The sequence below is a fragment of the Taudactylus pleione genome, unplaced genomic scaffold (assembly GCF_031769625.1).
Source record: "Taudactylus pleione unplaced genomic scaffold, aTauple2 ptg000139l, whole genome shotgun sequence".
Taxonomy (NCBI): domain Eukaryota; kingdom Metazoa; phylum Chordata; class Amphibia; order Anura; family Myobatrachidae; genus Taudactylus; species Taudactylus pleione.
In genome coordinates this window covers 6246138-6270197 of record NW_028284541.1, presented here as the reverse complement: position 1 = coordinate 6270197, position 24060 = coordinate 6246138, and the positions used below count along the sequence as shown (strand labels likewise).

General features: G+C 43.7%; 1 protein-coding gene across 1 annotated transcript in view; it reads right to left on the bottom strand.

Annotated features, from left to right (window-relative positions):
- PRKCH (protein kinase C eta) overlaps positions 1 to 24060 on the bottom strand; it is a 204083-nt gene that overhangs the window by 39604 nt on the left and 140419 nt on the right. The window contains exon 10 of the mRNA XM_088473768.1: positions 18516 to 18670. Within this exon, the coding sequence (XP_088329894.1) occupies positions 18516 to 18670 (155 nt within the window). The remainder of the gene's footprint in view (positions 1 to 18515; positions 18671 to 24060) is intronic.

Genomic DNA, 24060 nt, shown 5'->3' with positions numbered 1-24060 from the left:
TCTTGGTAAAGCTTGAGCCTGACAAGAGATGAATGGAATAGTCACACCTGCTATTGCTGCTCAGGTAAGACAAAGTAGTACAGCAGGAAAGGCACGTCATCCTGCCTGCCTAAGGATAGTACACTGGGTTTATGTTTCATCAGCTGATGAGTTACTGTTTGCCAAAGGCTAGTGTCAGGTGTGTGATTATGGAAGGAATATTTGCACTGACAGAAAAACTGAATGTTGGGAGTATTCACTCATATGGGGAAGATTACATATGTTTTGTAGAACACTGATTTTCTAACCTGAATAAAGACCATCTACTAAAGTGAGGATACACTGAAACTGCCTTATAGTAAACTAACTGGGGAACACTGTTTCCCATTCACAGCAGAGTGATTCCACTGTGAAAGCGTTGTGTACTATATTTATAGTGGAAACATTTTGGTGTTACAGGGAACAGTGTTTCCCATGGACGGTAATATTATGCTTATGGAGTGTATCCTCGAAGTCTGCTGTTGCCTTTCAGAAAACCTCAGCAGTCTAAAACACACGTGACCTCGCCATATGAGTGAGCGGGAAACACTGTCTGTCATATGAGAACTAGCGTCAAGTGTCAAAACAGCTTTATGACAGCTGTAGGGCAACTCTAGCTGTATGGGGTTTTCTTTTTTCAAATACAGTAGTGTAACCATAGCAACAGTGTCATGCTTTATTCGCCAGCACACAGCAGGTAGTGTAAGCTCTGAGTTCTTGTCACATGATAGCTACAGCGCTCATATTCCGGATCAGTGTTAGTTTCTGCACTCTGCTTCGTAAGGAAAGTAAAGTATGTTTTTTTAACCATATCCACATCAACAATGCATATTTGCCTATTCGCGCAGAATGGCAAGGAGGCTCACGAAAATAGTGTAGCGCTCCCGGCCGCATGGAAAAGCAGGCTAGTTTCCCGGACGGCCACCTACACCACCACCGCAGCAGGGGGCGAGGGGGGGCGATGACGTGATTCGCACTGAATCGTGTCATCATAGCCCTGCCCCCTACTTCACAATGCTGTTAATTTCAAAATTGCATAGCCTCAATGTCGGCAAGCCTGCGTTAATGTCGAACCATCTGCTGTCAAAATTGTGAATACCGAACAGAGACATGGGGGTCAATGTACTAAGCCTTGGAGAGAGATAAAGTACCAACCAATCAGCTCCTGTCATTTTTCAATCACAGCCGGTAATGTGACAATTAGGAGCTGATTGGTTGGTACTTTATCTCCCTCCACGGTTTAGTACATAGACCCCATAGCTACTGTAAATCTTTTGGCAACTGTGCCTGAGTTCCAATTCAGTTATTTAATTTCCGATAACCCTGCAGAGAAATGCTATTCTGGTTGTGTATGCTGCAATTAATTCTCACTGCCAGATGCTATTCCATACTGTACTGTATGTATGGACAATTGCACAGCAAAACTACTCCTGTTCTGTATGCAGTGCTCAGTGTCTGTTCTGTATAGAAAAGAAATTAAACCTATTTGTAATGACACATTTAAAAAAAATTCATCTCTTAAAAACATTATGTCTGCTTTTCTTGTTTGTTTTCACTTGTCCTAGTTACTGTACTATCCTTTCTGTAACCTTGCTGCCATCTCTGATCAGTGTGCCAATGTAAGCAAGGATTACTGGTAAAAGTATGGCGAGAGTAAAATCGTGAGAGGTTTGCAGATTATTACAAAAAAAGTGATTTTTCTCTAAGTTATCTGCTTTCATACATACCGAGGTTCAATGTAAGTGTCAAATAACACTGGTTATATCGCATTTGGCTCTTACCATCTCTCCTTACATCTTGCCTACAGTGCAAACACCTTTTTCTAAAGCTGGGTACACACTGACAGATACATTGGCCGATCAATTGATCGGCCAATGTATCTGCTGCTGTACCCGCGATATGTCGGTGAACACTGGCGTTCACCGACATATAGCACTGGCTTTGCTGCACAGCCGATGGACAGATATGTCTGCAGACCGCCCATACACACACAGCGGCAGCCGCGGGGAGAGGGGCGGGAAACGCCCCCCGCCCGCCGGGACACGCCCCCTGGTCGCCAGGACCTGCGGGCAGGCACAGATGATGGTTGTTCAGTGTGTACGAACTATCATCATCTGCAGATATATCTGTATAGTGTGTACCCACCTTCACGGAGGCAGGTGGAGTTCTTCTCCAGGGAAGGAAGCAATAACTACTGATTGTGTGTGAAAATTCTTTTGTGGTGTTTTAAAAAGAACACAACAGTACAAACACACTCAATTTCTCTCTTCCCTTAAATTTGTTGATATTGAAAAGTAAATAGGTGCAATATTTAATATTATGGGATTGGCAGGGTAGTGGCAATGCAAAGAAAATGCAGAGCCTGTTCATTTTCAGGCAGAGTTTATTTAATGGTTTTTAAACATGCCTTCCTGCAATTTCTACAATATACATTGCTACTGGTCTCTTCTGCACTTTTTTTTAGTATGCCTTTATGTCAGTAGGTAGGTGGGAGGTCAGAGAGGCAGAGTAATGAGTTATGAGGAGGGTTAATAGACTTTAATGAAGGGATGAGTCTTAAGGGCAAGTTGTGTGTGTAGTAGTAGAGCGTATGATAGAACAAGAGAGCGAGTTGCAGCACAGTGGTGTGCACAGCCCCATTGCATAATCACAACCTACAAATTACATAGCAAAAACAGAAGGAGAGAAAGGGCCCTGCTCGTGAGAACTTTTAGTCTAAAGGGAGATGGGTAGACACAAACAGGGCATGGGGTATAGTTTATCAAAAGTTAGTAAGAGGTTTTAGGGCACATTTAAAGGTTGGGCGAAAGTCTGCGCATGGGAGGTTGGGAGCAACGCAAGGTGTAGATGGTGGAGAGAAGAGATCAGGGATTCAGGGAGGAGATCCGAACCCACCCGAATTTGGGCGATCCGGGGTCTCCCTGCCTGCCCCGGATCTGTGACCCGAGGCAAAACCTTGCGATCCCTCTGTCGAGTCGCAAGGTTTTGTTTTCAATGGGCTTAACGCTGATTGGCTGAGAGAACCGTCTGTCACGGCTCTCAGCCAATCAGCGTTAAGCCCATTGAAAACAGCACAAAAGAAGAAAAGAAGATGGCGCCCAACATCCCCCGCCGTCTGACACCAACAGCACTCCCCGCTGCAGGCACCCCCACTGGCAGCATCCCCCGCTGCCGACAACACCACCGCCGACACTCCTGCACTGCTTATCAACGTAATGAAGACACCGTCAGCTTCCCCGACACTCCCAAACTGAGGATACCACCAGCACTCCTGCACTGCCGACACAGCAAACCTGCACTGAGGACACCGCTGGCACCCCCACTATGCCGACACCGCCGGCACCCTGCATTGAGAACACCCCTGCACTGCCGACACAGTCAGCAAACCTGCAATGAGGACACCGCTGGCACCCCCACACTGCCGACACAGCCAGCAAACCTGCATTAAAGACACCGCTGACACCCCCGCACTGCAGACACAGCCAGCAAACCTGCACTAAGACACCGCTGGCACCCCTGCACTGCTGACACAGCCAGCAAACCTGCACTACGACACCGCTGGCACCCCTGCACTGCTGACACAGCCAGCAAACCTGCACTAAAGACACTGCTGGCACCTCTGCACTGTCGACATCACCGGTACCCTTCACTGAGGACGCTGCCAGCACCGCAGCACTGCCATTCCATGTACTGAGGACACTGTCAGCAACCCCGCTCTGCCGACACTGCTGTCACAGTAAGTGCACTATTGGTGTAACCAACCCACACTGTATAACACACTGTATCCATGTTGGAAATTAGAAACTGAACTGCCACATGTTAGTGCCGCCCACTGTGTCACTTAACTTAGTCAGCCAGCTAGCTGGAAGCAACCTTTTGGCCTAAACTAGATGAAGCAAATAATATTGTGAGGTGGTCAAAATCGATTGAAAATTACTGGAAATAAATGTTATTGAGGTTAATTATACTGGAGGAACAAAAACCGGACCATTTTATGTGATTTTAGCTGTTTTTATGATTTTTTAAGGAAAAAATCCAGATCCAAAACCAAAACACGAAAACAAAACACAGAGGTGAGATTTTGGCAAAACCAATCCAGATCCAAAACCAGGGTAGATCCAGATCTAAAACCAAAACACGGGGGTCGGCACACATCTCTACTTATGATACATAGGTGACTCTTTAAATAAATGCATTGCTTTAAATTATTACTGAGAATAAGGGTAACGTGTGGCCTATTTGAAGGCAAGCGGGCCGCCAATGCTGCCTTTGAAGCGAATCAGGCTACCTAGTACGGATTTATAGCGGGGGATGGGCTGCACAACCTAATTACAGCATTATAAGAGGTGCTACCATGCTGAGACTTGTAGTTCTATTGCAGAAAAAAAGGGGGGAAGCTGATGCACACTAAGTACTAAGAACAATAAATATCAAATTATGATTTATGTCAGACAGAGTTGTTAATTTTTGTTGCTATAAGATACTACACATCTTTCATGTGCTTTCTGCATTGCATACAAAAGCAGTCAGAGGGCAGCCGTGTATCATAATATTACAGGGCGACAAAGTAACAACAGGTCTGTCTGGTGATATAGGGGTCTATTTACTAAGCCTTAGGGCCGAATTTAATTAGTGCGTATTGCGCTGTACAATTCCCGAAGTTTTCGCACATGCGAAAACAGACAGAAACCGTTGAAAAAGTTTTCACCACCTCAAAAAAATTAGCCAAATCCATATTTTAGTCTAAAAATGTGGGGACTTGGTTCAGAACCCTTTGGACCCCCTCCCCGGAAATGACTAAATAGGCAAAACAAAATTAGCTTAATTCCCCTTAATAATGACATGTAATTTTTGGGGTGAAAGTGTAAAAAGTTTAGGAAAATGAGTTTAAAGTACTGGGTCAGGTATTTGGGGGTGCTGTATGGATGGGACACTTTGCAGGTGGCTGCAGCAGGTGAAGTTTAAAAAAAAAAGTAAAAAAACTGCACTTTATAGCCACAAAAATATACTAATGCCCATTTTAATGTACACCCAATTTAACTACAACTATTATGTTTTCCAAAAGAAATTGTTTTATATCATTTTTCAACACTTATGCAAATATTCATATAACAGCCATTTGACTGCATTTAAGAACCCAAAATACTTTTATTAGGGCTATTAATACACTTCTATATTGATTTCCAGTGTCAGTTAGGCTTTTTATAGGGTACAGAGTGATTTCCCAAAAATATGCTGTACTTTTTGCTAGTTTTGTCATTTGCAGTTTTCGCGTGTTTTGCAATTGTATAGGGTGAAAAGCAGGAGTGCTCATTGAGAAAGTACGAGAAAAGATCGCATCAAAACTGGCGAATGCGGCAAAACTTTGCATCGGCGAACGCTTTTCGCCGATCGCGACTTTTCGCGCCTAGTTGAATTCGCCACTTAGATGGAGATAAAGTGAACGGAGATAAGGTACCCACCAATCAGCTCCTAAGTGTCACTTTACAGGCTGTGTTTGAAAATTGAGTTAGGAGCCGATTGGCTGGTACCTTATCTCTGTTCACTTTACCTCCATCTAAGGCTTAGTAAATAGACAATATAAAGGGGCTGATTCGGGGTCGGACATATTTAGCAATGTGCTGCAGACTGCATATGTGCCAAAAACTGTAAGAAATCTGTGAATGCATAAGCAAGTGAGTGGCATCTCGAGTGGACATAGCTTGGACATGGACGTTTCTCGGTGCGGGGACACATGGATATGGACATTAGTATAAACTAGTAAGTACAGATGTTTCCTGCTACTTCTTTGATGTGTACGCGGCAAATCGCACCACGCACGGTGCAATTCATGCGCCTGCGAGCGGATATGCGCACTGCGTTCGCATCCGTGACTCCTTAGGAATACATGGTGCGATTGCAGTGCACGCCATAGCGTACCGTAGCATAGGCTGCTGCGAGTAATCGCATGGTGTGATGCGTGCGCACGTTTGCAGCGTGGATACTCACATTAGCATAAACAAGTAGGCTGCCGTGGGCAGACGCATGGGTACTCGCATCGGCATACACTAGTAAAGTAGGCTGCCGCGGCCAGATACATGGATACTTACATTAGCATAAACTAGTAAGTAGGCTGCCACGGGCAGACGCATGGGTACTCACATTACTATAAACCAGTAAGTAGGCTGCCATGGGTAGACGCATGGGTACTCACATTACTATAAATCAGTAAGTAGGCTGCCATGGGCAGACGCATGGGTACTCACATTAGCATACACTAGTAAGTAGGCTGCCACGGGCAGACGCATGGGTACTCACATTACCATAAACCAGTAAGTAGGCTGCCATGGGCAGACGCATGGGTACTCACATTACCATAAACCAGTAAGTAGGCTGCCATGGGCAGACGCATGGGTACTCACATTAGCATAAACTAGTAAGTAGGCTGCCGCTGCCAGATGCATGGATACTCCCATTATCATAAACCAGTAAGTAGGCTGCCGTGGGCAGACGCATGGATACTCACATTAGCATGTAGCTGTCGCGGCCAGATGCATGGATACTCACATTAGCATAAACTAGTAAGTAGGCTGCCGCGGCCAGACACATGGATACTCACATTAGCATAAACTAGTAAGTAGGCTGCCTTCGGCAGACACATGGATACTCACATTAGCATAACCTAGTAAGTAGGCTGCCACGGCCAGACACATGGATACTCACATTAGCATAAACTAGTAAGTAGGCTGCCACGGGCAGATGCATGGGTACTCACATTAGCATAAAGTAGTAAGTAGGCTGCCATGGGCAGACGCATGGGTACTCACATTAGCATAAACTAGTAAGTAGGCTGCCTTGGGCAGACACATGGGTACTCACATTAGCATAAACTAGTAAGTAGGCTGCCACGGGCAGACGCATGGGTACTCACATTAGCATAAATTAGTAAGTAGGCTGCCACGGGCAGACGCATGGGTACTCACATTAGCATAAACTAGTAAGTAGGCCGCCATGGGCAGACGCATGGGTACTCACATTAGCATAAACAAGTAAGTAGGCGCCACGGGCAGACGCATGGGTACTCACATTAGCATAAACTAGTAAGTAGGCTGCCTTGGGCAGACGCATGGGTACTCACATTAGCATAAACTAGTAAGTAAGCTGCCGCGGGCAGACGCAAAAGCGGCCATGGATGCTTCTGACCAAAAGAGAGGATTAAAACGTACATAAGGAATCTATACAGAAAAAGGAAAGTATCAAGTAATCTCTTCAGAAGACCATGTACAGTATAAGCCAATACATATAAGTTATATAGAGATGGGTAACCCCTTTACGGTTACTTATAAAAACTAATGCTCAAACTATATTAAAAAATTACAAAAAAATATAAATGTTTATTTATGTATTTAGATGTCTGTAATGTGTCCCTATAAGCCAGTGGTTCCCAAACTGGGTGCCGGTTGGTGGTCCAAGACCAAATCAATATATTTATGATCCATGTGATGTGCTGGTGGCTGCCAATCAGTGGCAGCTCCAGAGGTGGGGCTCCAGCGCAGTCCAAATTTCAAATAGGGGAAAAACACCTACTTCCATTTCAAATGCTGCCGAACATAGATGGCTGGGACTCACTGGCAGTTGGTGTGGCTCCCCTATTTGAATTTTGGACTGTGCTGCAGCCCCACCTCTGGAGCCACTACTGCTGCGAATCATAAAATATGTGGACAAACAGAAGCGCAACGCTGTCCACCACCATATAACTGAGTCTAAAGATAACAGGTAAGCACAGTTTGCTCAATTTAATAATTTTTGCTAATTTCCCAATAAGAAACTTTTGACCTAGGGGTGCCGTGAAATGGTATGTAGTCAGGAAGCCGGCGGTCGAAATGCCGACCACCGGCTGCCCGACTGTGAAATCCCGGCATGGGACTATTTATAGGCGTCTAAATACCGATGCCTATCATCGGCTCCACACCGAAATCCTGACGCCCGGCATAACGAATGTAGGTAAGCCGGGTGTCGGGACCTGTTAGCCGCGGAGGAGGGTAGGTTTAGGGACTCCCGGGGGGACAGGTTTAGGCACCCCCATGGGAGGGTTAGGATTAGGCTAGGGGAAGGGGGGATTAGGGTCAGGCATCCCTGGGGGGGGCTATGGTTAGGCACCCACCGGGAGGGTTAGGCACTAGGGTGGGAGGTTAGGGTTAAGCAACCCTAAGGGAAGGTTAGGGGGGGGGGAGAGGGGAGGGTTAGGTTACTTACCGGCCACCGTCGGGATCTTCATCTGCCGGACTTCTGGCGTCGGTATTTCATCCGCCGGGCTTAGGTCTGGCGGTATGTTATACAGATTCCCCATGAAATAAATGCTGCTAGTCTAGGGCGCCATGATACAAGAAAGTTTGGGAACCAGTGCTTTAAGCTTATCAGTTGAAAAAATAAAAAAAACAACGCACAAATATGGTCCTATGATTGATTACCCCTTATACAGTCAGGTCCATAAATATTGGGACATTGACAGAATTTTCAGATTTTGGCCTCTATTCACCACCACAATGGTTTTGAAATGAAACAAACAAGATGTGCTTTAACTGCAGACTTTCACATTTAATTTGAGGGTAATTACATCCAAATTGGGTGAATGGTGTAGGAATTACAACAGTTTCAATATGTGCCTCCCACTTTTTAAGGGGCCAAAAGTAATGGGACTATCAACTAAAAAGCTATTTCATGGACAGGTGTGGGCTATTCCCTCGTTATTTAATTATCAATATGAGATCCAAAGAGCTGACACTATCAGTGAAGCAAGCCATCATTAGGCTGAAAAATCAAAACAAACCCATCAGAGAGATAGCAAAAACATTAGGTGTGGCCAAATCAACTGTTTGGAACATTCTTAAAAAGAAAGAATGCACCGGAGAGCTCAGCAACACCAAAAGACCCGGAAGACCATGGAAAACAACTGTAGTGGATGACAAAATAATTATTTCTCTGGTGAAGAAAAACCCCTTCACGACAGTTGGCCAAATCAAGAACACTCTCCAGGAGGTAGATGTATATGTGTCAAAGTCAACAATGAAGAGAAGAGTTCACAAGAGTGAATATAGAGGGTTCACCACAAGATGCAAACCATTGGTGAGCCACAAAAACAGGAAGACCAGATTAGAGTTAGCCAAACAACATCTAAAAAAGCCATTACCGTTCTGGAACAACATCCTATGGACAGATGAGACAAAGATCAACTTGTACCAGAGTGATGGGAAGAGAAGAGAAGGAAAGGAACTGCTCATGATCCAAAACATACCACCTCATCAGTGAAGCATGGTGGTGGTAGTGTCATGGCGTGGGCATGTATGGCTGCCAATGGAACTGGTTCCCTTGTATTTATTGATGATATGACTGCTGACAAAAGCAGCAGAATGAATTCTGAAGTGTTTCGGGCAATATTATATGCTCATATTCAGTCAAATGCTTCAGAACTCATTGGACGGCGCTTAACAGTGCAGATGGACAATGACCCGAAGCATACTGCAAAAGCAACCAAAGATTTTTTTAAGGCTAAAAAGTGGAATGTTATGCAATGGCCAAGTCAATCCCCTGACCTGAATCTGATTGAGCATGCATTTCACTTGATGAAGACAAAACTGAAGGGAAAATGCCCCAAGAACAAGCAGGAACTGAAGACATTTGCAGTAGAGGCCTGGCAGAGCATCACCAGGGATGAAACCCAGCGTCTGGTGATGTCTATACGTTCCAGACTTCAGGCTGTAATTGCCTGCAAAGGATTTGCAACAAAGTATTAAAAAGTGAATGTTAGATTTAGGATTGTTTAGTTTGTCCCATTACTTTTGACCCCTTAAAAAGTGGGAGGCACATATAGAAACCGTTGTAATTCCTACACCGTTCACCTGATTTGGATGTAATTCCCCTCAAATTAAATCTGAAAGTCTGCAGTTAAATCACATCTTGTTTGTGTCATTTCAAAGCCATTGTGGTGGTGAATAAAGGCCAAAATCTGAAAATTCTGTTAATGTCCCAATATTTATGGACCTGACTGTATTTACTGAGACTTTCTTGTTTACGGTTTATCTGAGGTTCTCAGATGTTATTGTGTTGTACAGCAGTCATATCACTAGAAAATGTCATTCTAAATACAAATTTGGCATTTACAAAGGAAGCTGGTTAACCTTTAATAAATTTATATACCTAATACAAAGGTAAATGAATGTTTACTGTTTGTGTCTCACTCCACGCCACCCCACACACACCCTGGGGTGCCAGAATATGGGTATCGGATTGCTAATTTTCACCACAGATGAGTTTCTGCAAAGTTCTATTGATAGAGATCTATAGACAGGAATATGGATGGAATGAGTCGTCCAGCTGAGAGGGTCAAGCTCAGGATTTCAGAGGAACAAATTCCAAATAAGGAAGATCTCATTCTCACAGACACATCCCTTATTATATTTGTGACAGGTACTTTTAATTTAGATATAGGTAGTGGAAATAATATAATCACTGGAATACCAATAATTGAGAGATCAAAATATTAATCTTTAGACCATAACAGCATAAGGAAAATATTCAGAGAGGGTGATATAAGTGCAACAGGGTGTAGTGTATAAAATAAAACACATTGTAGATTCATCTTGGGTGTATCTGAATCAATAGGGTCACTGCTGGGCATGCAAAGTTTTGATTTATTATTTTATTCCCTCCATGGCACCCATGACCTCTAATTGGGCTTTAGAGCATACTTGCCGGCTTTAGAGTCTGTGGAAACAGTCACATGACCTTGCTTTGCTTTTTTCAGGGTAGTAGCCCAATAAAAGTGGCTGTTGCAGGATGACTAAATTAAAAGCTTCTGCTTCAAGGGGCCTTCAGACTCTGAGGGCCCCTTGAAGAAAAAGCTTTTCATTTAGTCACCCTGCAACAGCCACTTTTATTGGGCTGTTACCCTGAAATAAGCAAAGCAAGGTCATATGAGAGTAACCTTGGCTACAATCTCCCGATACGGTGTAGCTGCAAAGAACAAGCTAGATAACAGATGTGGTTCTCAGGAGGACCCTACCTCAATTACTATGTTGAGGGGCATGTTGTATTATGGAGCTGTTGTCCTATGATATAAATTTGTGATTGTTACAATAGCTTTCTTGTTGGGTTGAATTTTATTTTAGGCTCAGTGGTCTTTCAACAGCCAGTACTTTATCTTATCTCAGAACATGTCCTGTCTTGTCAAGTTGTGTTTCAACGATACATAGAGAAGTGTAAATTCCAACTTATAAGCTACAATGAATACAACCCACATCAACAATGCAAAACTGCTAGAAATTATGTTTGTCTGCATTTTACATCAGATAGTTACAGAACGGGTGTACAGCTAAAATAATCAGCGTACAAAACAAGGGGTCTTAGTTACCTGGATATTTGTTGGTAAACTCTTAAGGCTCATACACACTTGCCAATAAACAGAATGTTATGGACGATAACTTTATCGTTCATCATGTTCAATATCGTCCAGTGGGTATGCAAGATATCTTTAACGATGCTCGCTCCAGCGAATCGCTAACAATGTCTTTCATCGCCTGAACTTGCAGGGCAACCTGACGATATCATCAGGTTGTGCATGTTCTGGGATGAGCGAATGTGATGTCACTAAACGATATCGTTCAGTGTGTATGCACAATGTCGTTCCCGACACTGAGCCCGGCAGTGCAGGGTAAACACTTAACGATATGCTCCATGAGCGATATCATTAAGTGTGTATGCGGCTTTAGATCTTATCTGACCTCCAGCAGTGAGTTACACATAAGACCCACATAAATGTCACCGAAAAGTCTGTAGTCGCTCTACAAAAGCCACTTGATGACAGAACCAATTTAACTGGAAAATTCTGACTGTCTCAGGTAAATACACTTGATATAGGTGTCACAGAAACACAATCTCATGACATTCAATAAAGGTCATTACAGTCTGAAAGCATCCAATTAGTTTTAGGTTGCAAGGATGTACTAAAATTTTCACACGGCCTAATACACCAAGGTTTTGCTGTGCATCATTCATTTTTACTATGCAAAGAATAAAATAATAGCTGGAAATAAGTAGAACTCCCATCTACAAAAATATTGGGGAATGTTTTTTTTTGTCACAGCTATTTGATGCAGAACCTTCATTTCATTAATAACAAATAGGAACCGGAGTTCAGGAAAACACATGGTGACTACAGCTAACATGGCTACACACGTGGATTTTGTTTGACAATTTGAAAAGTTTTGGCCCTATTGGTAGACTATAATACAATGTAGCCCATTGCGTAAGCTGGCCATCTATTACCAAGCAAATGTAAGGTAAAAGCAAAGTGACCTGATGTGCATTTCAGCCTGCTCTGTGTAAATTGTAGGGATGTGCAGGCTCGGATAGGTTCGAGTTTGCATGCCAAGTTCGGATTTTTCCCTCCAAAAAACGGGACTCAGAAAGAGGCAAAACGTCATCTTGCATGGACAATCATCATCAAAAGTCCAGGAATGATGATGTTTGCCCATGCAAGATGACGTTTTGCCACTTTCTGAGTCCCGTTTTTTGGAGGGAAAAATCCGAACTCGGCGTGCAAATTCGAACCTATCTGAGCCTGCACATCCCTAGTAAATTGTATGCCACACTTGAGGCCGAAGTGTTCATTGATTCATGAAGTTGGCAACTGGGTCAAAGGAACGGATAGCAACATATGTCTCCAAACTAAGATTGGGTTGACCCAAGAGTAAAGTAACTTAAGTTTTACAGGAAATGCACCATGCTCAATTGTGAGTGTAAACTTCAAAAGGGCTCAAGTGTATTAGTGAGGTGGTCAGTTCTCCACTCTGCATTTCGAAAAAACAATATAATGCTCAATATAAGTTGGAAAAGCTAAGAGACTTTCAACAGATAGAGATGAATAAGGAAGTTTGAGAATTAATTTGTCAAGTGTTTTGGTCTAACACAGAATATACAAAACATGACAGGCCTACATGTGTTAAAAGGTTTAGAAATAATAAAAAAGGAGATGTAGGTCTTAAATAAAAGGCCACACAACAGGACAATACTCCAGTTATTCACACTGAAATCCAAAAGATTCTTCCAATAGTATTATTGGGTTCAGTTTTTTTTTTTTTTTAAATGAAACTGCACTCAATAAAAGTTTTAGCTGCTGCAGAGTCCAGGAAGGCGGATCTAAGAAAATGTTGTTCAAGGCTCTTCATTGGCAGAAAGTATGGGGGGATTGCAGACTAGAAGCCAAACGAAACACAATTTCTCTGAAAAGATCCATCTCTTGTTCAGGTTAACATTATTGCACAAGGCAATCGAATCAATTGTGGCCAGAAAGTCATGAGAAGTCTGTTTTTTTAATGCATTTTAATAGCCCTGCTGAAAAAGCGTCAACTAAAGGCTTATGGATCCATTCCAATTCTGAGGTTCGGGTCTGGTCTTGTATGGTATATTGACCTATGTCATGGTGACCTGTCTTGGATACAAAGACTAGTAGATGCTGAGAAAACTCGGTCAGGCTCATCACACAATAGGCAGACATAAAAGCAGAGATAGGATCAGTGTTTTCCTCAAGGAAGCTTGACCTGATAAAGGGATTATGAAGGCTACTTTAGCCTGTTCTGACACAGATTACATAGATGAGAGTACAAGATGAATGTAGTACTGCTTGATAAATCCTCTACAGACATGTAAATCTCTACTACAACAAGGAGGTGGAGTAGTTATCGATGGCTTGTAGAAGAAGAAGCATCAAGGATGTAGAAGCAGAACACCGTAATGTCAGTTGTATGAGCCAATGAGGCCTGGTGCACACTCATGAGAGGAACTGATGATTTGTTAGATAGATCCTTTAGCATTGACCTACTAGGTCACAATTCATTGTCACTGACTAACCAGTTGAGTTGAAGTTAAAAGAAAACTCTGCCCAAACATTGGCACACCGCAGGAGAGTGATGGACTTTGCTCAACTGGTCACGGCCTTCAGGTCACTCTCGCTAGGTGACTATTGCTAGAAGAAAGGTGGGTAAATGCCCAGGCAGCTCAGATTCAAAATCAGACTCCAATAAAAAAAGGTCAGGCACAGACAGCACATATGCAAAACAGAGTGACAAGGAAGAGGATCAGGGTCATGAGCTCTCATAAAATCAACAAGCCAAACTGGTACACAATAACTACAGTAGTTGTTCAGGCTTGGAGAAACAGAGGGATTTCTAAATGCTGACCATGCCCATGCTTGGTCGGGAGATAGCTTGTGCAAATGATCTAGCTATAAAAAATTCTTTGTAACATAAATAAAAAGAGATCAGAAGGTAATTAACTGAGTTACCAGGTAGGTATCTGAGGATTTGATCTTTGGGTCAAACATCTTACAGATCCTTTGTTGCATATAGGTTAATCAAACAGTGATAAGAGTGGAGAAGTTGATCAGTGGAGAAGTTGCCCATAGCAACCAATCAGCTTTAAATGATAGTCAGATGCTGATTAGTTGCTCTGGGCAACCTCTGATACATTAACCATAGTGTTTTAAGTACATGAGTGTTAATACTCATGAATGATTTAGGCAAGGATAAAGTTGATGGAACGTGAATTCTTGTAGGAAGGTGTGTGTAAAGGCCCATTAGCTAATATTATTTTTGAGATCATCAGTATGAGGGGCATTTAGCAGGCTTTACAAATGAGTGCTGTCTGCTCGATTTCAAAACACGTGGGTCCCAGTCCTTAGTCCAACTTCCTGATACTTTCTACATCTATGGGTAAAATGGCAGAAGGGAATGATCTCTACACCCTGGACGAGAGACGCCACACTTCTGGAGTTTAATCTTATATAATATCATATTGACCTATCGTAGTGTATAATATATTCTAGGATATATAATTTCTCCTTGAAATAGAATTCAATATTGCACAAAAAATATACATTTTTTCTTGATGAAATTAATCACACTGTCCCACTGTTCAAAAGAATATAGGAAAATGTGAACATAATAAAAAAAAAATAAAAAAATAGACGTAACAAACGTTTTCACAAGCACCTATAAAGATTATAGTCCTGTAAATGACAGAGGATTTGTAGAGCACTTATTACCCTCTTACTGCACTCATATCTCTGCTGTGATCATGTCAGCCTCTGTCTGAGGTAATCAGTATCCCTCCACTTAGGAGAATGATCCTGTGCATCCTGTTTAATTTGGAATGACGTGCATGGTATGTCCTGACTCAGACATCCACTTGTTCCAACAAGTATCTCGGGTTTCTAGGTTTATGTATTAAACAAAGCTCTGCATTTCATAGGATCACAGAACAATAAAACAATGATGCGTGTAAGGCAACAATCAACCAAATAATCCATCACTTTTAATGTATTTAATAGAAGCAAGAATATTGTTTTGTCCTAAGTCCCAAATGAAGACACTGTTGTTCCTAGGTGACTAAATAAAGTCATTTCACTGTAACCTCTCCCTGCCTTCCAGCGTGAGAATGAGAATTCCTAGAACATTTCTGTTGTACAGCACAGACAGGATTAAAGTTTATTTATACCTATTAAACTTATCACGTGAAATCTATACCAACTAAAAAAATTGTGCTAAAAATTTTTGAACAGACCTGTAATCAATGTAAAAAAAAAATAAAAGTCAAAATGTTATATTTTTGAAGTCGCCAAGTACGTGTGTCCACTTTCTCTCTCCAAGAGCTTTGTACAGCAATCAGGTCTTAATGATATTGGTTGTTATATTGGCCCAGCTGACACTGACTGCGATGTGCTGCTCAGTCGGGTAGATGACAGATGCACAGGTAGTGAGTATTATTGGGCACCTTTGTTGATGAGTCAGCGGTGGCCTGCATGCCTGACCGACCACGGCAGGGCCGTAGCTAGAGTAGTGCGGCCGGTGCCATCGCACAGGGCACCACAGGTCAGGGGGCGCTGTTTGGGCCTATCAAATTTCAGTTTATTATCATTCTTGCTTGTAGCTTCCTCTTATTTCATCCCCAGCATCTCCTGGCCTCTCCTATCTCTTCCCTGGCCCTTCCCCATGAAGCCATTCCCCTTTTTGGGTGCATTTTGTCCCTTTGAAAAATGAGCGGGGGCCTCAATGCTCTTTCTGGCACAGGGCACCAATAGAGTTACGGCTCTGGACCAGGGTCATGGCACAGGGGCAGGGATGGTAATGGTTACATTGCAGGACTCCTGTGATGCAGATGTGTAGTGTAGAATGACAAGAGCTCACTATACTTGGGTATGTTTATTGTGAGTTGTAGTAGGTAAAAACAAATTGAGTGGGTGGTTTTACTTTTACAGCTTCTTTAACTGGCTTTTATAAGAAAAAAATACCATTACTAGAAGGCTGTTTAAGAAGCACCATTCACTAAGCCAGTGAATTCCGAGCTGGGTGCTACAGGTAGTCAAGTACCAAATCAAATTATTTAGGCCAGCATGTTTGTAGGCTGGCCATACAGTGTCTTTTAGCCTTAGAGAGGCAGTGTGCAGCCATTTACACAGGCTACATTCTTGTGTGTGGCTGTGCTGTCCCACCCCCTCCTCAACTTCCCCTTGAACCTTCTCCTCCACATGGCAAAGTTAGAACAGGTTAATGAGCACAGAGGTTTTATACTGCTGACATTCTCTACAAACAATCAAGTAGAATACACCAGGGTGAATGAGGTTCCTGCACAGAATCCTGGGCTCCCAGCAGAATTTAATGTATCCATTTCCCCTCTCGTCCCCTGCCCAACCCTGAGTGTCTGGTCCACTGCTCCCATGTTTGTCACATCCTCTGTGTTAGTCTCTGTAACCCCCTTTCTGTTATAGAAGGTGCGCTCGCCCTGTGGGTGCAATGATGATTTGGGAGTGTTGGAATGTGTATTTGGTTGCTTGTGTGTATGGTGTGTGGGCGTAGTGGGGTCTCCAACGCGTTTCGGCAGGGGTTCTGCTGTCCCGGGCAGTCCATCTACCTGCCAGAAGGGTGACTCACACCGGACCCCCGGCTCTCACAGGGGGAACGACCCCCCACCCCAGTGACCCGGCACCAGCGGCAGTTTCCACAAGCAGCTTACCCCCAGTGCTGCATCCACAACCACCAGCATCACCCGGTTGCTGACCGCCGCACATTAAGAGATCATCGTGAACAACAGCTATCCCTCTTCAACACCACAGCACCTCCACTCAGCCAATAAGAACTGCAGCAACGCAACACCACTACGGCCTTACCGAGTTCAGGCCACTCCTACTGGTAGGTATAAGACTTCGAGACTCTGATTCACACGCGGGACGCTGCCAGGTGATTACACTCACCCACCACACCAATTATCTATTCCCTCTCCCCCCTCCCACCCACTGAGACGTCCAAGACTGTCGACCATAGTGTCCAGCAGAGGTAACATGCTGGTCAATTGAACCGCATGGAAAGGAGCCCTCTAAAAGGGTCGACCAACCTCCCCAGTCTCTCCCCCACTCTCACCCACCACCACACCCACCTTGTGCCCGGGACTACATAGGAGAAGCACTGTGACTACTCCAATAAAACAGTTTACTCCCACCCTGTGTCCGCCTCTCTCATTCCTTGGTCCACCCGCCCCCACTTATCCACACCATACACACTAGCAACCACATACACATTCCAACACTCCCCCATCATCATTGCACCCACAGGGCGAGCGCACCTTCCGTACCCCACCGTCTCTATCCAATTTTACGCAGGACCCGGTACGCCTGCGATCAGGAAGTGCAGCACCCCCACTCACTCATATCTCATATAGCACACCTTTCAGCCCACTAACATATCACATCTGCCCACACTGCAGAGCGCAGTCCTACCCAGCCATTACCCTTTGTGTTATAGCCTCTCTCTATCAAATTTTGAATGTGTAACGGTGTCTCTCTCACCATGTGTGCCACTCTATCGCCCCTGTATGTGTATGACTCCCATTGCTCCCTCATCCCATACCTTCTCCTTTTCTCCCTTGAGCTCCGACAAGCCACTGTCCACTTGCACCACACTTTTTCCACCCTCGCCTTCCATTTCTCCCCTCTTCCTACATTTCTTTCCTCCTCTTCTGCTGGTTGTGGCGGTTAAAAAAACAACGCTAATATCTCCGATCATAAGTGACAAGGACAAACAGGCGCAAACATGTCCAAATATTATGGAAGGAAAACCTAGCTCATTTCTGCACACACTTCTATGGGTTTCACTTCTAAGATTTCCTGCAGGATGACCCGCACCATTGTATTAGGCCACAGAACCTCACCACTCATTGAATGATCTCCCCCACGGCCTAGAGATGTCTTGGAAAAAAGGCTGAGGGCCCTGCTCTAAGCAATATGGCTGCAGATTTTTACAAGAGCAAATTTAATTTGCTATTGTGATTATATATTATGTACAAAAAAAACAACATATTCTGCAGTGCAGGTACAGTGGGGATGATAAATAATACATACAATGGTTACATTACCAGAACTTAATGAGGCATTTGTTTGCAAGCTCAAGTGACTGAATGTCTCTCCTTACCTATAAATGACTCCTTTTTCATGAAGAAACATGAGGGCAGAAGTGATTTCAGCACTGTAGAAGCAGGCGCGGGCTTCATCAAACCGTCGGGACTTCTGGATATGAAACATCAAGTCTCCCCCATTTACAAACTCCATTACGAAAAATAACCGGTCCTTTTGAAAAAAAAAAAAAAAAAGATGACATAATAAATAACGGCTAATACTGTAGGCAAAGTTACATTTTCTTACTTTAACTTGTAATCACAGCAATGTTACTTTACCATCATCAGTGTTCTCCCCAGGTTTTCTGAAGGCGCATCGCCTGGCAGAAACAGCCTACCGCTCGGCACTCCCCCCCCCGCCCCAATGCACCACATTCCTGGTCACCCTCAATGTGTCCTTGTTGCCACAGACACGGATGCCGGATGCGACGCAGACGTCACGTTCTTCACATTGGAGGCTCCGTGTCCGCTGGCAATAAGGACAAGTTAGTGAAGGTTCCAGGTGACGGGACATGGCGCATTGGGGCGGGGGGAGGTGCCGGGCAGGGGACGCGGCATTGGGGCGGGGGGAGGTGCCGGGCAGGGGACGCGGCATTGGGTCAGGGGAGAGTGTATGTAGGGGAACTTTTATACAGGAGGAGGGATCTTTGCTCTCCAGCCTGACACCTCCCCTGCACTGTGATGGACAACTATCCCACGCCCCAATGCCACAGTAGTTGTCCATCACAGTGCAGGGGTGGTGTTAGGCTGGAGGGCAAAGATCCCTCCTCCTGTATAAAAGTTCAGACGGGAACAGCCACCTGAACTGATTAAAGAGAGCCTGCAAGTGTGGCCAGTATCTGTAGAGCTTTATAAAAAATATATTCTGTGTAGCCTGCAGGTGGGGACAGTATTTGGGCCTCTAAGAATAGGAGAATTAATATAAAAATTGTTATTTCAAGTTTTTAAATCAGTATAAGGTCAGAATTTAAAGCATTTTATTATTGCAAAGGTCCCCACCCGCCTACTTCTTGATGCCACCCGGCTGCAAACATTTTCTGGGGAGAACACTGATCATAGTGACAGTATATGTTGTTAACAAACTTGAGAAGGGCAAATGTATACATACAATATGGAGGCAGACATTGTGTGAGCTGGACCTATATGCAGCCTATCCAGTCATAAGAAACTAGCGGTCTGGTGCAGTGACGTCACTGTTTCGGCTGCAATCCTATAAATACTGTTTCAGCCCACAGAATTGATGTCTTTGCTGCATGAATATGATGAGCACAATTTAGCACAGAAACGGTTCTAAAATAATTGACATTATACATTTAATTCATTAAAAACTATTTTTCAAACTGTATAGCAAATACACGAGCTCCACAGTGAAAGGGATCTCGAAAGGTTAAAATGTACCTGTCCACTACATACGTTGGTGAAAGGCATTATGTCTAAAAAAATATATTTATAAGAACACAGCCAAACAATTCAGTAGAAAATCGTGACATCCCTGAGGTATGAGGCACAAAGTACTTCATGCTTTAGTGATGTCATCAGGAAGCTGTACCTAATTTCATTGGTCAGGAAGTGCCTCATATTTCACTAGCTTTTATACTTCATATTCCGCAGCGCTTTACAGAGAATATTTCAGTCATTCACATCAGTCCATGCCCCAGTGGAGTTTACAGTCTATGGGCCATATTTAATTAGCCACGATAAGCCGTTTTTGGCGAAAAAGTTTCGCCGGTGACGTCATTTCACCAGGCGAAAACTTGTCCACATATTCAATTCCAAGGACTTTTCGCCGGTGCGGAAAGTCAATGCATTGGAATAGGCGAAAAAGATTCGCCTATAAAACTAGGTCGGAAAAAAGTGCAGAATTGGGGTTTTGGGGTGCAAACTTTCGGAAACCACCCTGCACCCTTGGGTCAGCCCCCCAAAGGAAAACTGTAAAAAAAAAAGTTAAAAAAAAAAAATCTAGAACACCCCAAATAAGTACTTTAATTTTGGAGGCAAAAAAACCCCAAAAGTTGGGGGACAAACTTAAAAACTAGCGAAAGAGACTCCAGGGGGGTCCCCAAGTATGCCCCAGGTGTTAAGTTTGCAGGTGGTTGCAGCAGGTGGATTTTTCAAGTTTTTTAAACTTCACTTTAGCAACTTTAAAATATACTTGCACCCATTTTCAGGTACCCCAAATTTGCTGGGACTACTTATTTTCTGCAAAAAAAACCTGCTAAATGCTATTCTTCACCACTTATGCAAAAGACGCTAAATAGCAGCTAATGAGATCATTTAAGTACCCCAAATACCTTCAGCAGGCCTAGTCGGGGGTATCTATAGTTATCCCCAATGTCAGTGCGCCTTTTGGGGGGTGTCAGGGTGATTTCCCCAAATCTGACAGTACTTTTCACTGGTTTCGAATTTGCCAGGCTCCGTTTCTGTTGATTTGGAATTGAATACGGGGATAGGTGGAGACGAGCACGATACTTTTCCGCATGGAAAACCAGCGATGTTGGCGAAAAAGTCCAGCATGTGAAAAGTACGGGACTTTACGCTTCTAATTGAATATGCCCCTATATTTCCTATCACATGGAAACAAATAGATAATAGGGCAAATGTATTTGTCAGCATCCAATTAATCTACTAGTATGTTTTTGGAGCGTGGTAGGAAACCTATGTGGCACTGAGATGGGAAGGGGGGCGGGTACTACTCACCCGCGCCTGGGCCTGTTGGAGGGGCCCGTGTCAGTAACACATCGGGCAGGGGGAGGGAGGCGACTGCTGATGCCCAGTGGCAGCAGTTTCTCTCACCAGCCCAGCACACAATGCAGAGTGCTGGGCTGCAGAGTATCCCATGAGGCTGCTGAAACTGAGCAGCAGCAGTCTGCTCTTTATCCCTACATGTTATGTGGGACAAATACACCCTTCTTCCCAGCACGCGGCGTCCGTATAATTCCTTTTTTTTTTTTTAGAAAGAAAAAAAACATTTCTTTGGGAGGTGGTGTGGACCAGTGACATGTCGTAAGGTCAATAGCTGGGGAGGCTCACAAGTATAACAGCTCAGGATCATGAGTATGATAGGGGAGGGAGTATGTCCGGGGGGACTCTGCCTCCCCTGAGGGCATGTCCCTGGTATGGATACGCCTCCCTGATTTGGCCACGCCCCCTCCCAAATACCCAGGCCTGTCACTGCTCTCGACAGCCTTAATGCTAACCACTACATCAATCATACTGCTCTGATTGGCTGCCCAGCATGGTGCATTTTTCTATTTTATTTTTTTTTTATAACGTTTAACAACGCAAAGTTTCTGTGCTATAGTTATGTACAAGTACAACGTAGTGTATGTGCAACACAACTCTTTGTCTCTATAAACATTCCTCTTTTGCCAATAAAAATAAATAAATAAAAATGTATGTTTTACAGCATAAATGTAACATTAACCTGCATGTTGCAAGACAGAACTGGTTATACTCTACCTAGTCTTTTTCAAGAGTCTAACTTTACAGTAGCCATGTTATGCTGGCCATACACTACCAGATAAAATGTCTGTCAGACCGACAGACATTTTATCTGGCCGGCTGCCAGCCGCAGAAGTCGCCGGCATACACTGTGAGATTTCTCTCACAGTGTATTCGGCAGACATCTGCGCTCCGCCCCCGGGAGAGGAGACATTTCCCTGTTCCTTCCATAGGAAGGAACACAGGAAATGTCTGTCTGTCGGCTGCGCTGGGCATACACTGCCCGATGCGGCCGACAGTTTACCGGGAAATATCGCATTGGACGGGCATGCTGGACAATCCGGCATGCCCGACCGAGCAATATTTAACCCTCGGTCGCCCCCCCCACATGCTAAAATTATCGCGGCGATCCGCCGATATCGGGCGGATAGTCCCGATAATTGTAGCGTCTATGGCCAGCATAAGATGTAACAGTAAGTCAGTAACAGTCTGGGAATGTGTACAAATCTTAATATTACTCTTTTGTCATATTCTTGGGTTATTTCCAAGAAAAAAACACTTAGTATTACTCATACAATGCCACAGAAATTTAGCATACCACAATGCACTCTACAGAAATATTCTTTATTTTTGTTAGAATTTTTTTTTGTTCATAAGTAGATATATGTAGAGATATCACATGTGCAAAAATAACTAGAACAGAAATGGTAGAAAAACATTGCCATAACGGCAAAATAATGCATCTATTCTACAGCAATACCTTACAATTATAGAATCCTAGGAGTAAATTTACTAAGAAGTGCTCTTCAAAGCTGCCGCTTCTTTGGTGGTTTCAGATGCTGGATTTAAAAGGGAAAAAATATTGAATACAAATCCAGGCATGTTTTGTATTTCTACTATTATTGCTCCCATAAATCTAGCATTCAAAACTGCCAAAGATGTGTCAGCTTTGAAAAGCTGTGTTTAGTAAATTTATCCTCTAGTGCAGAGGTTCCCAAACGCCGCCACTACAGTCCAGGTTTTAAGGAAATCCATGTTTGAGCCCAGATGGTTAAATCAAATTGACTGCAGTACTAATTAAGTCACCTGTGCTCAAGCAGGGCTATCCTTAAAACCTGGACTGTAATGGCAGAGTTTGGGAACCTCTGCCCTAGCGTTAGACTGCTAAAATATTGGAAATATCACACAAAAAAAAAAAAACAAACAAAGAGTACATAGGAAGGGATAGAGCCAAATTATTATATAACATTCTCCATCTGCACCTCTGATAGGAACCTCAGCAGCACTCCCTGGTACACAATTACAGACCAATGTTTCGGGAAGTTAACCTAACTCTTAAAAACTTAAGATGCTCAGTATCATGGTAAGAGGTTAGCAGAAACTCATATGAGCAAATCATTGCAGATTAATGCTGCCCATCCACTAGGCGATTATACCTAGCGATGGAGTGATAACGACGGTCGTTATCGCTCCATCGCTTGTTAATCGCCCGCAAATCAGGCAGTAAAAGGTTAAAAACGACCAGCGATGTGTGCGCCCGCTGGTCGTTTTTAACATCAATCATCGCCCGAACATGACGGTCAACCTGATGACCGCCGTCAGGTTGCCCTGTTCGGGGATCATTGATCTGCATACACTGAATGTCTGAACGTTCAGTGTATGCAGTTCACCCCGCGGGAGACGACGGCGTCGTAATCGTGTCGTCGTCCCTGCATCGCCTAGTGGATGGGCAGCTTAGGGGATATCCTCTACCATCTGGAGATATTCGATAATACTCTGAAATTCCAAGAATGTGGGACGTTCCATCCTCATCTATAATCACACTACGGGGCAGATGTACTAAGCTCTGGAAAGTGATAAATTGGAGAGATAAACTACCAACCAATCAGCTCCTAACTGTCATTTCATTCAAACACAGCCTGTAACATGAACGTTAGGAGCTGGGTGGCTGGTAGTTTATCACTTTCCAATGTATCACTTTCCAGAGTTTAGTACATCTACCCCTTAGTGTAAATGCGGTCAATAACTGAGCCAACTTCCTTCAAGAAGAATCCTGCATAATGTGTTTGCGAATGACCCCCATGGGATAAGACCATTATAGGATGTAGTGGTACAATAACA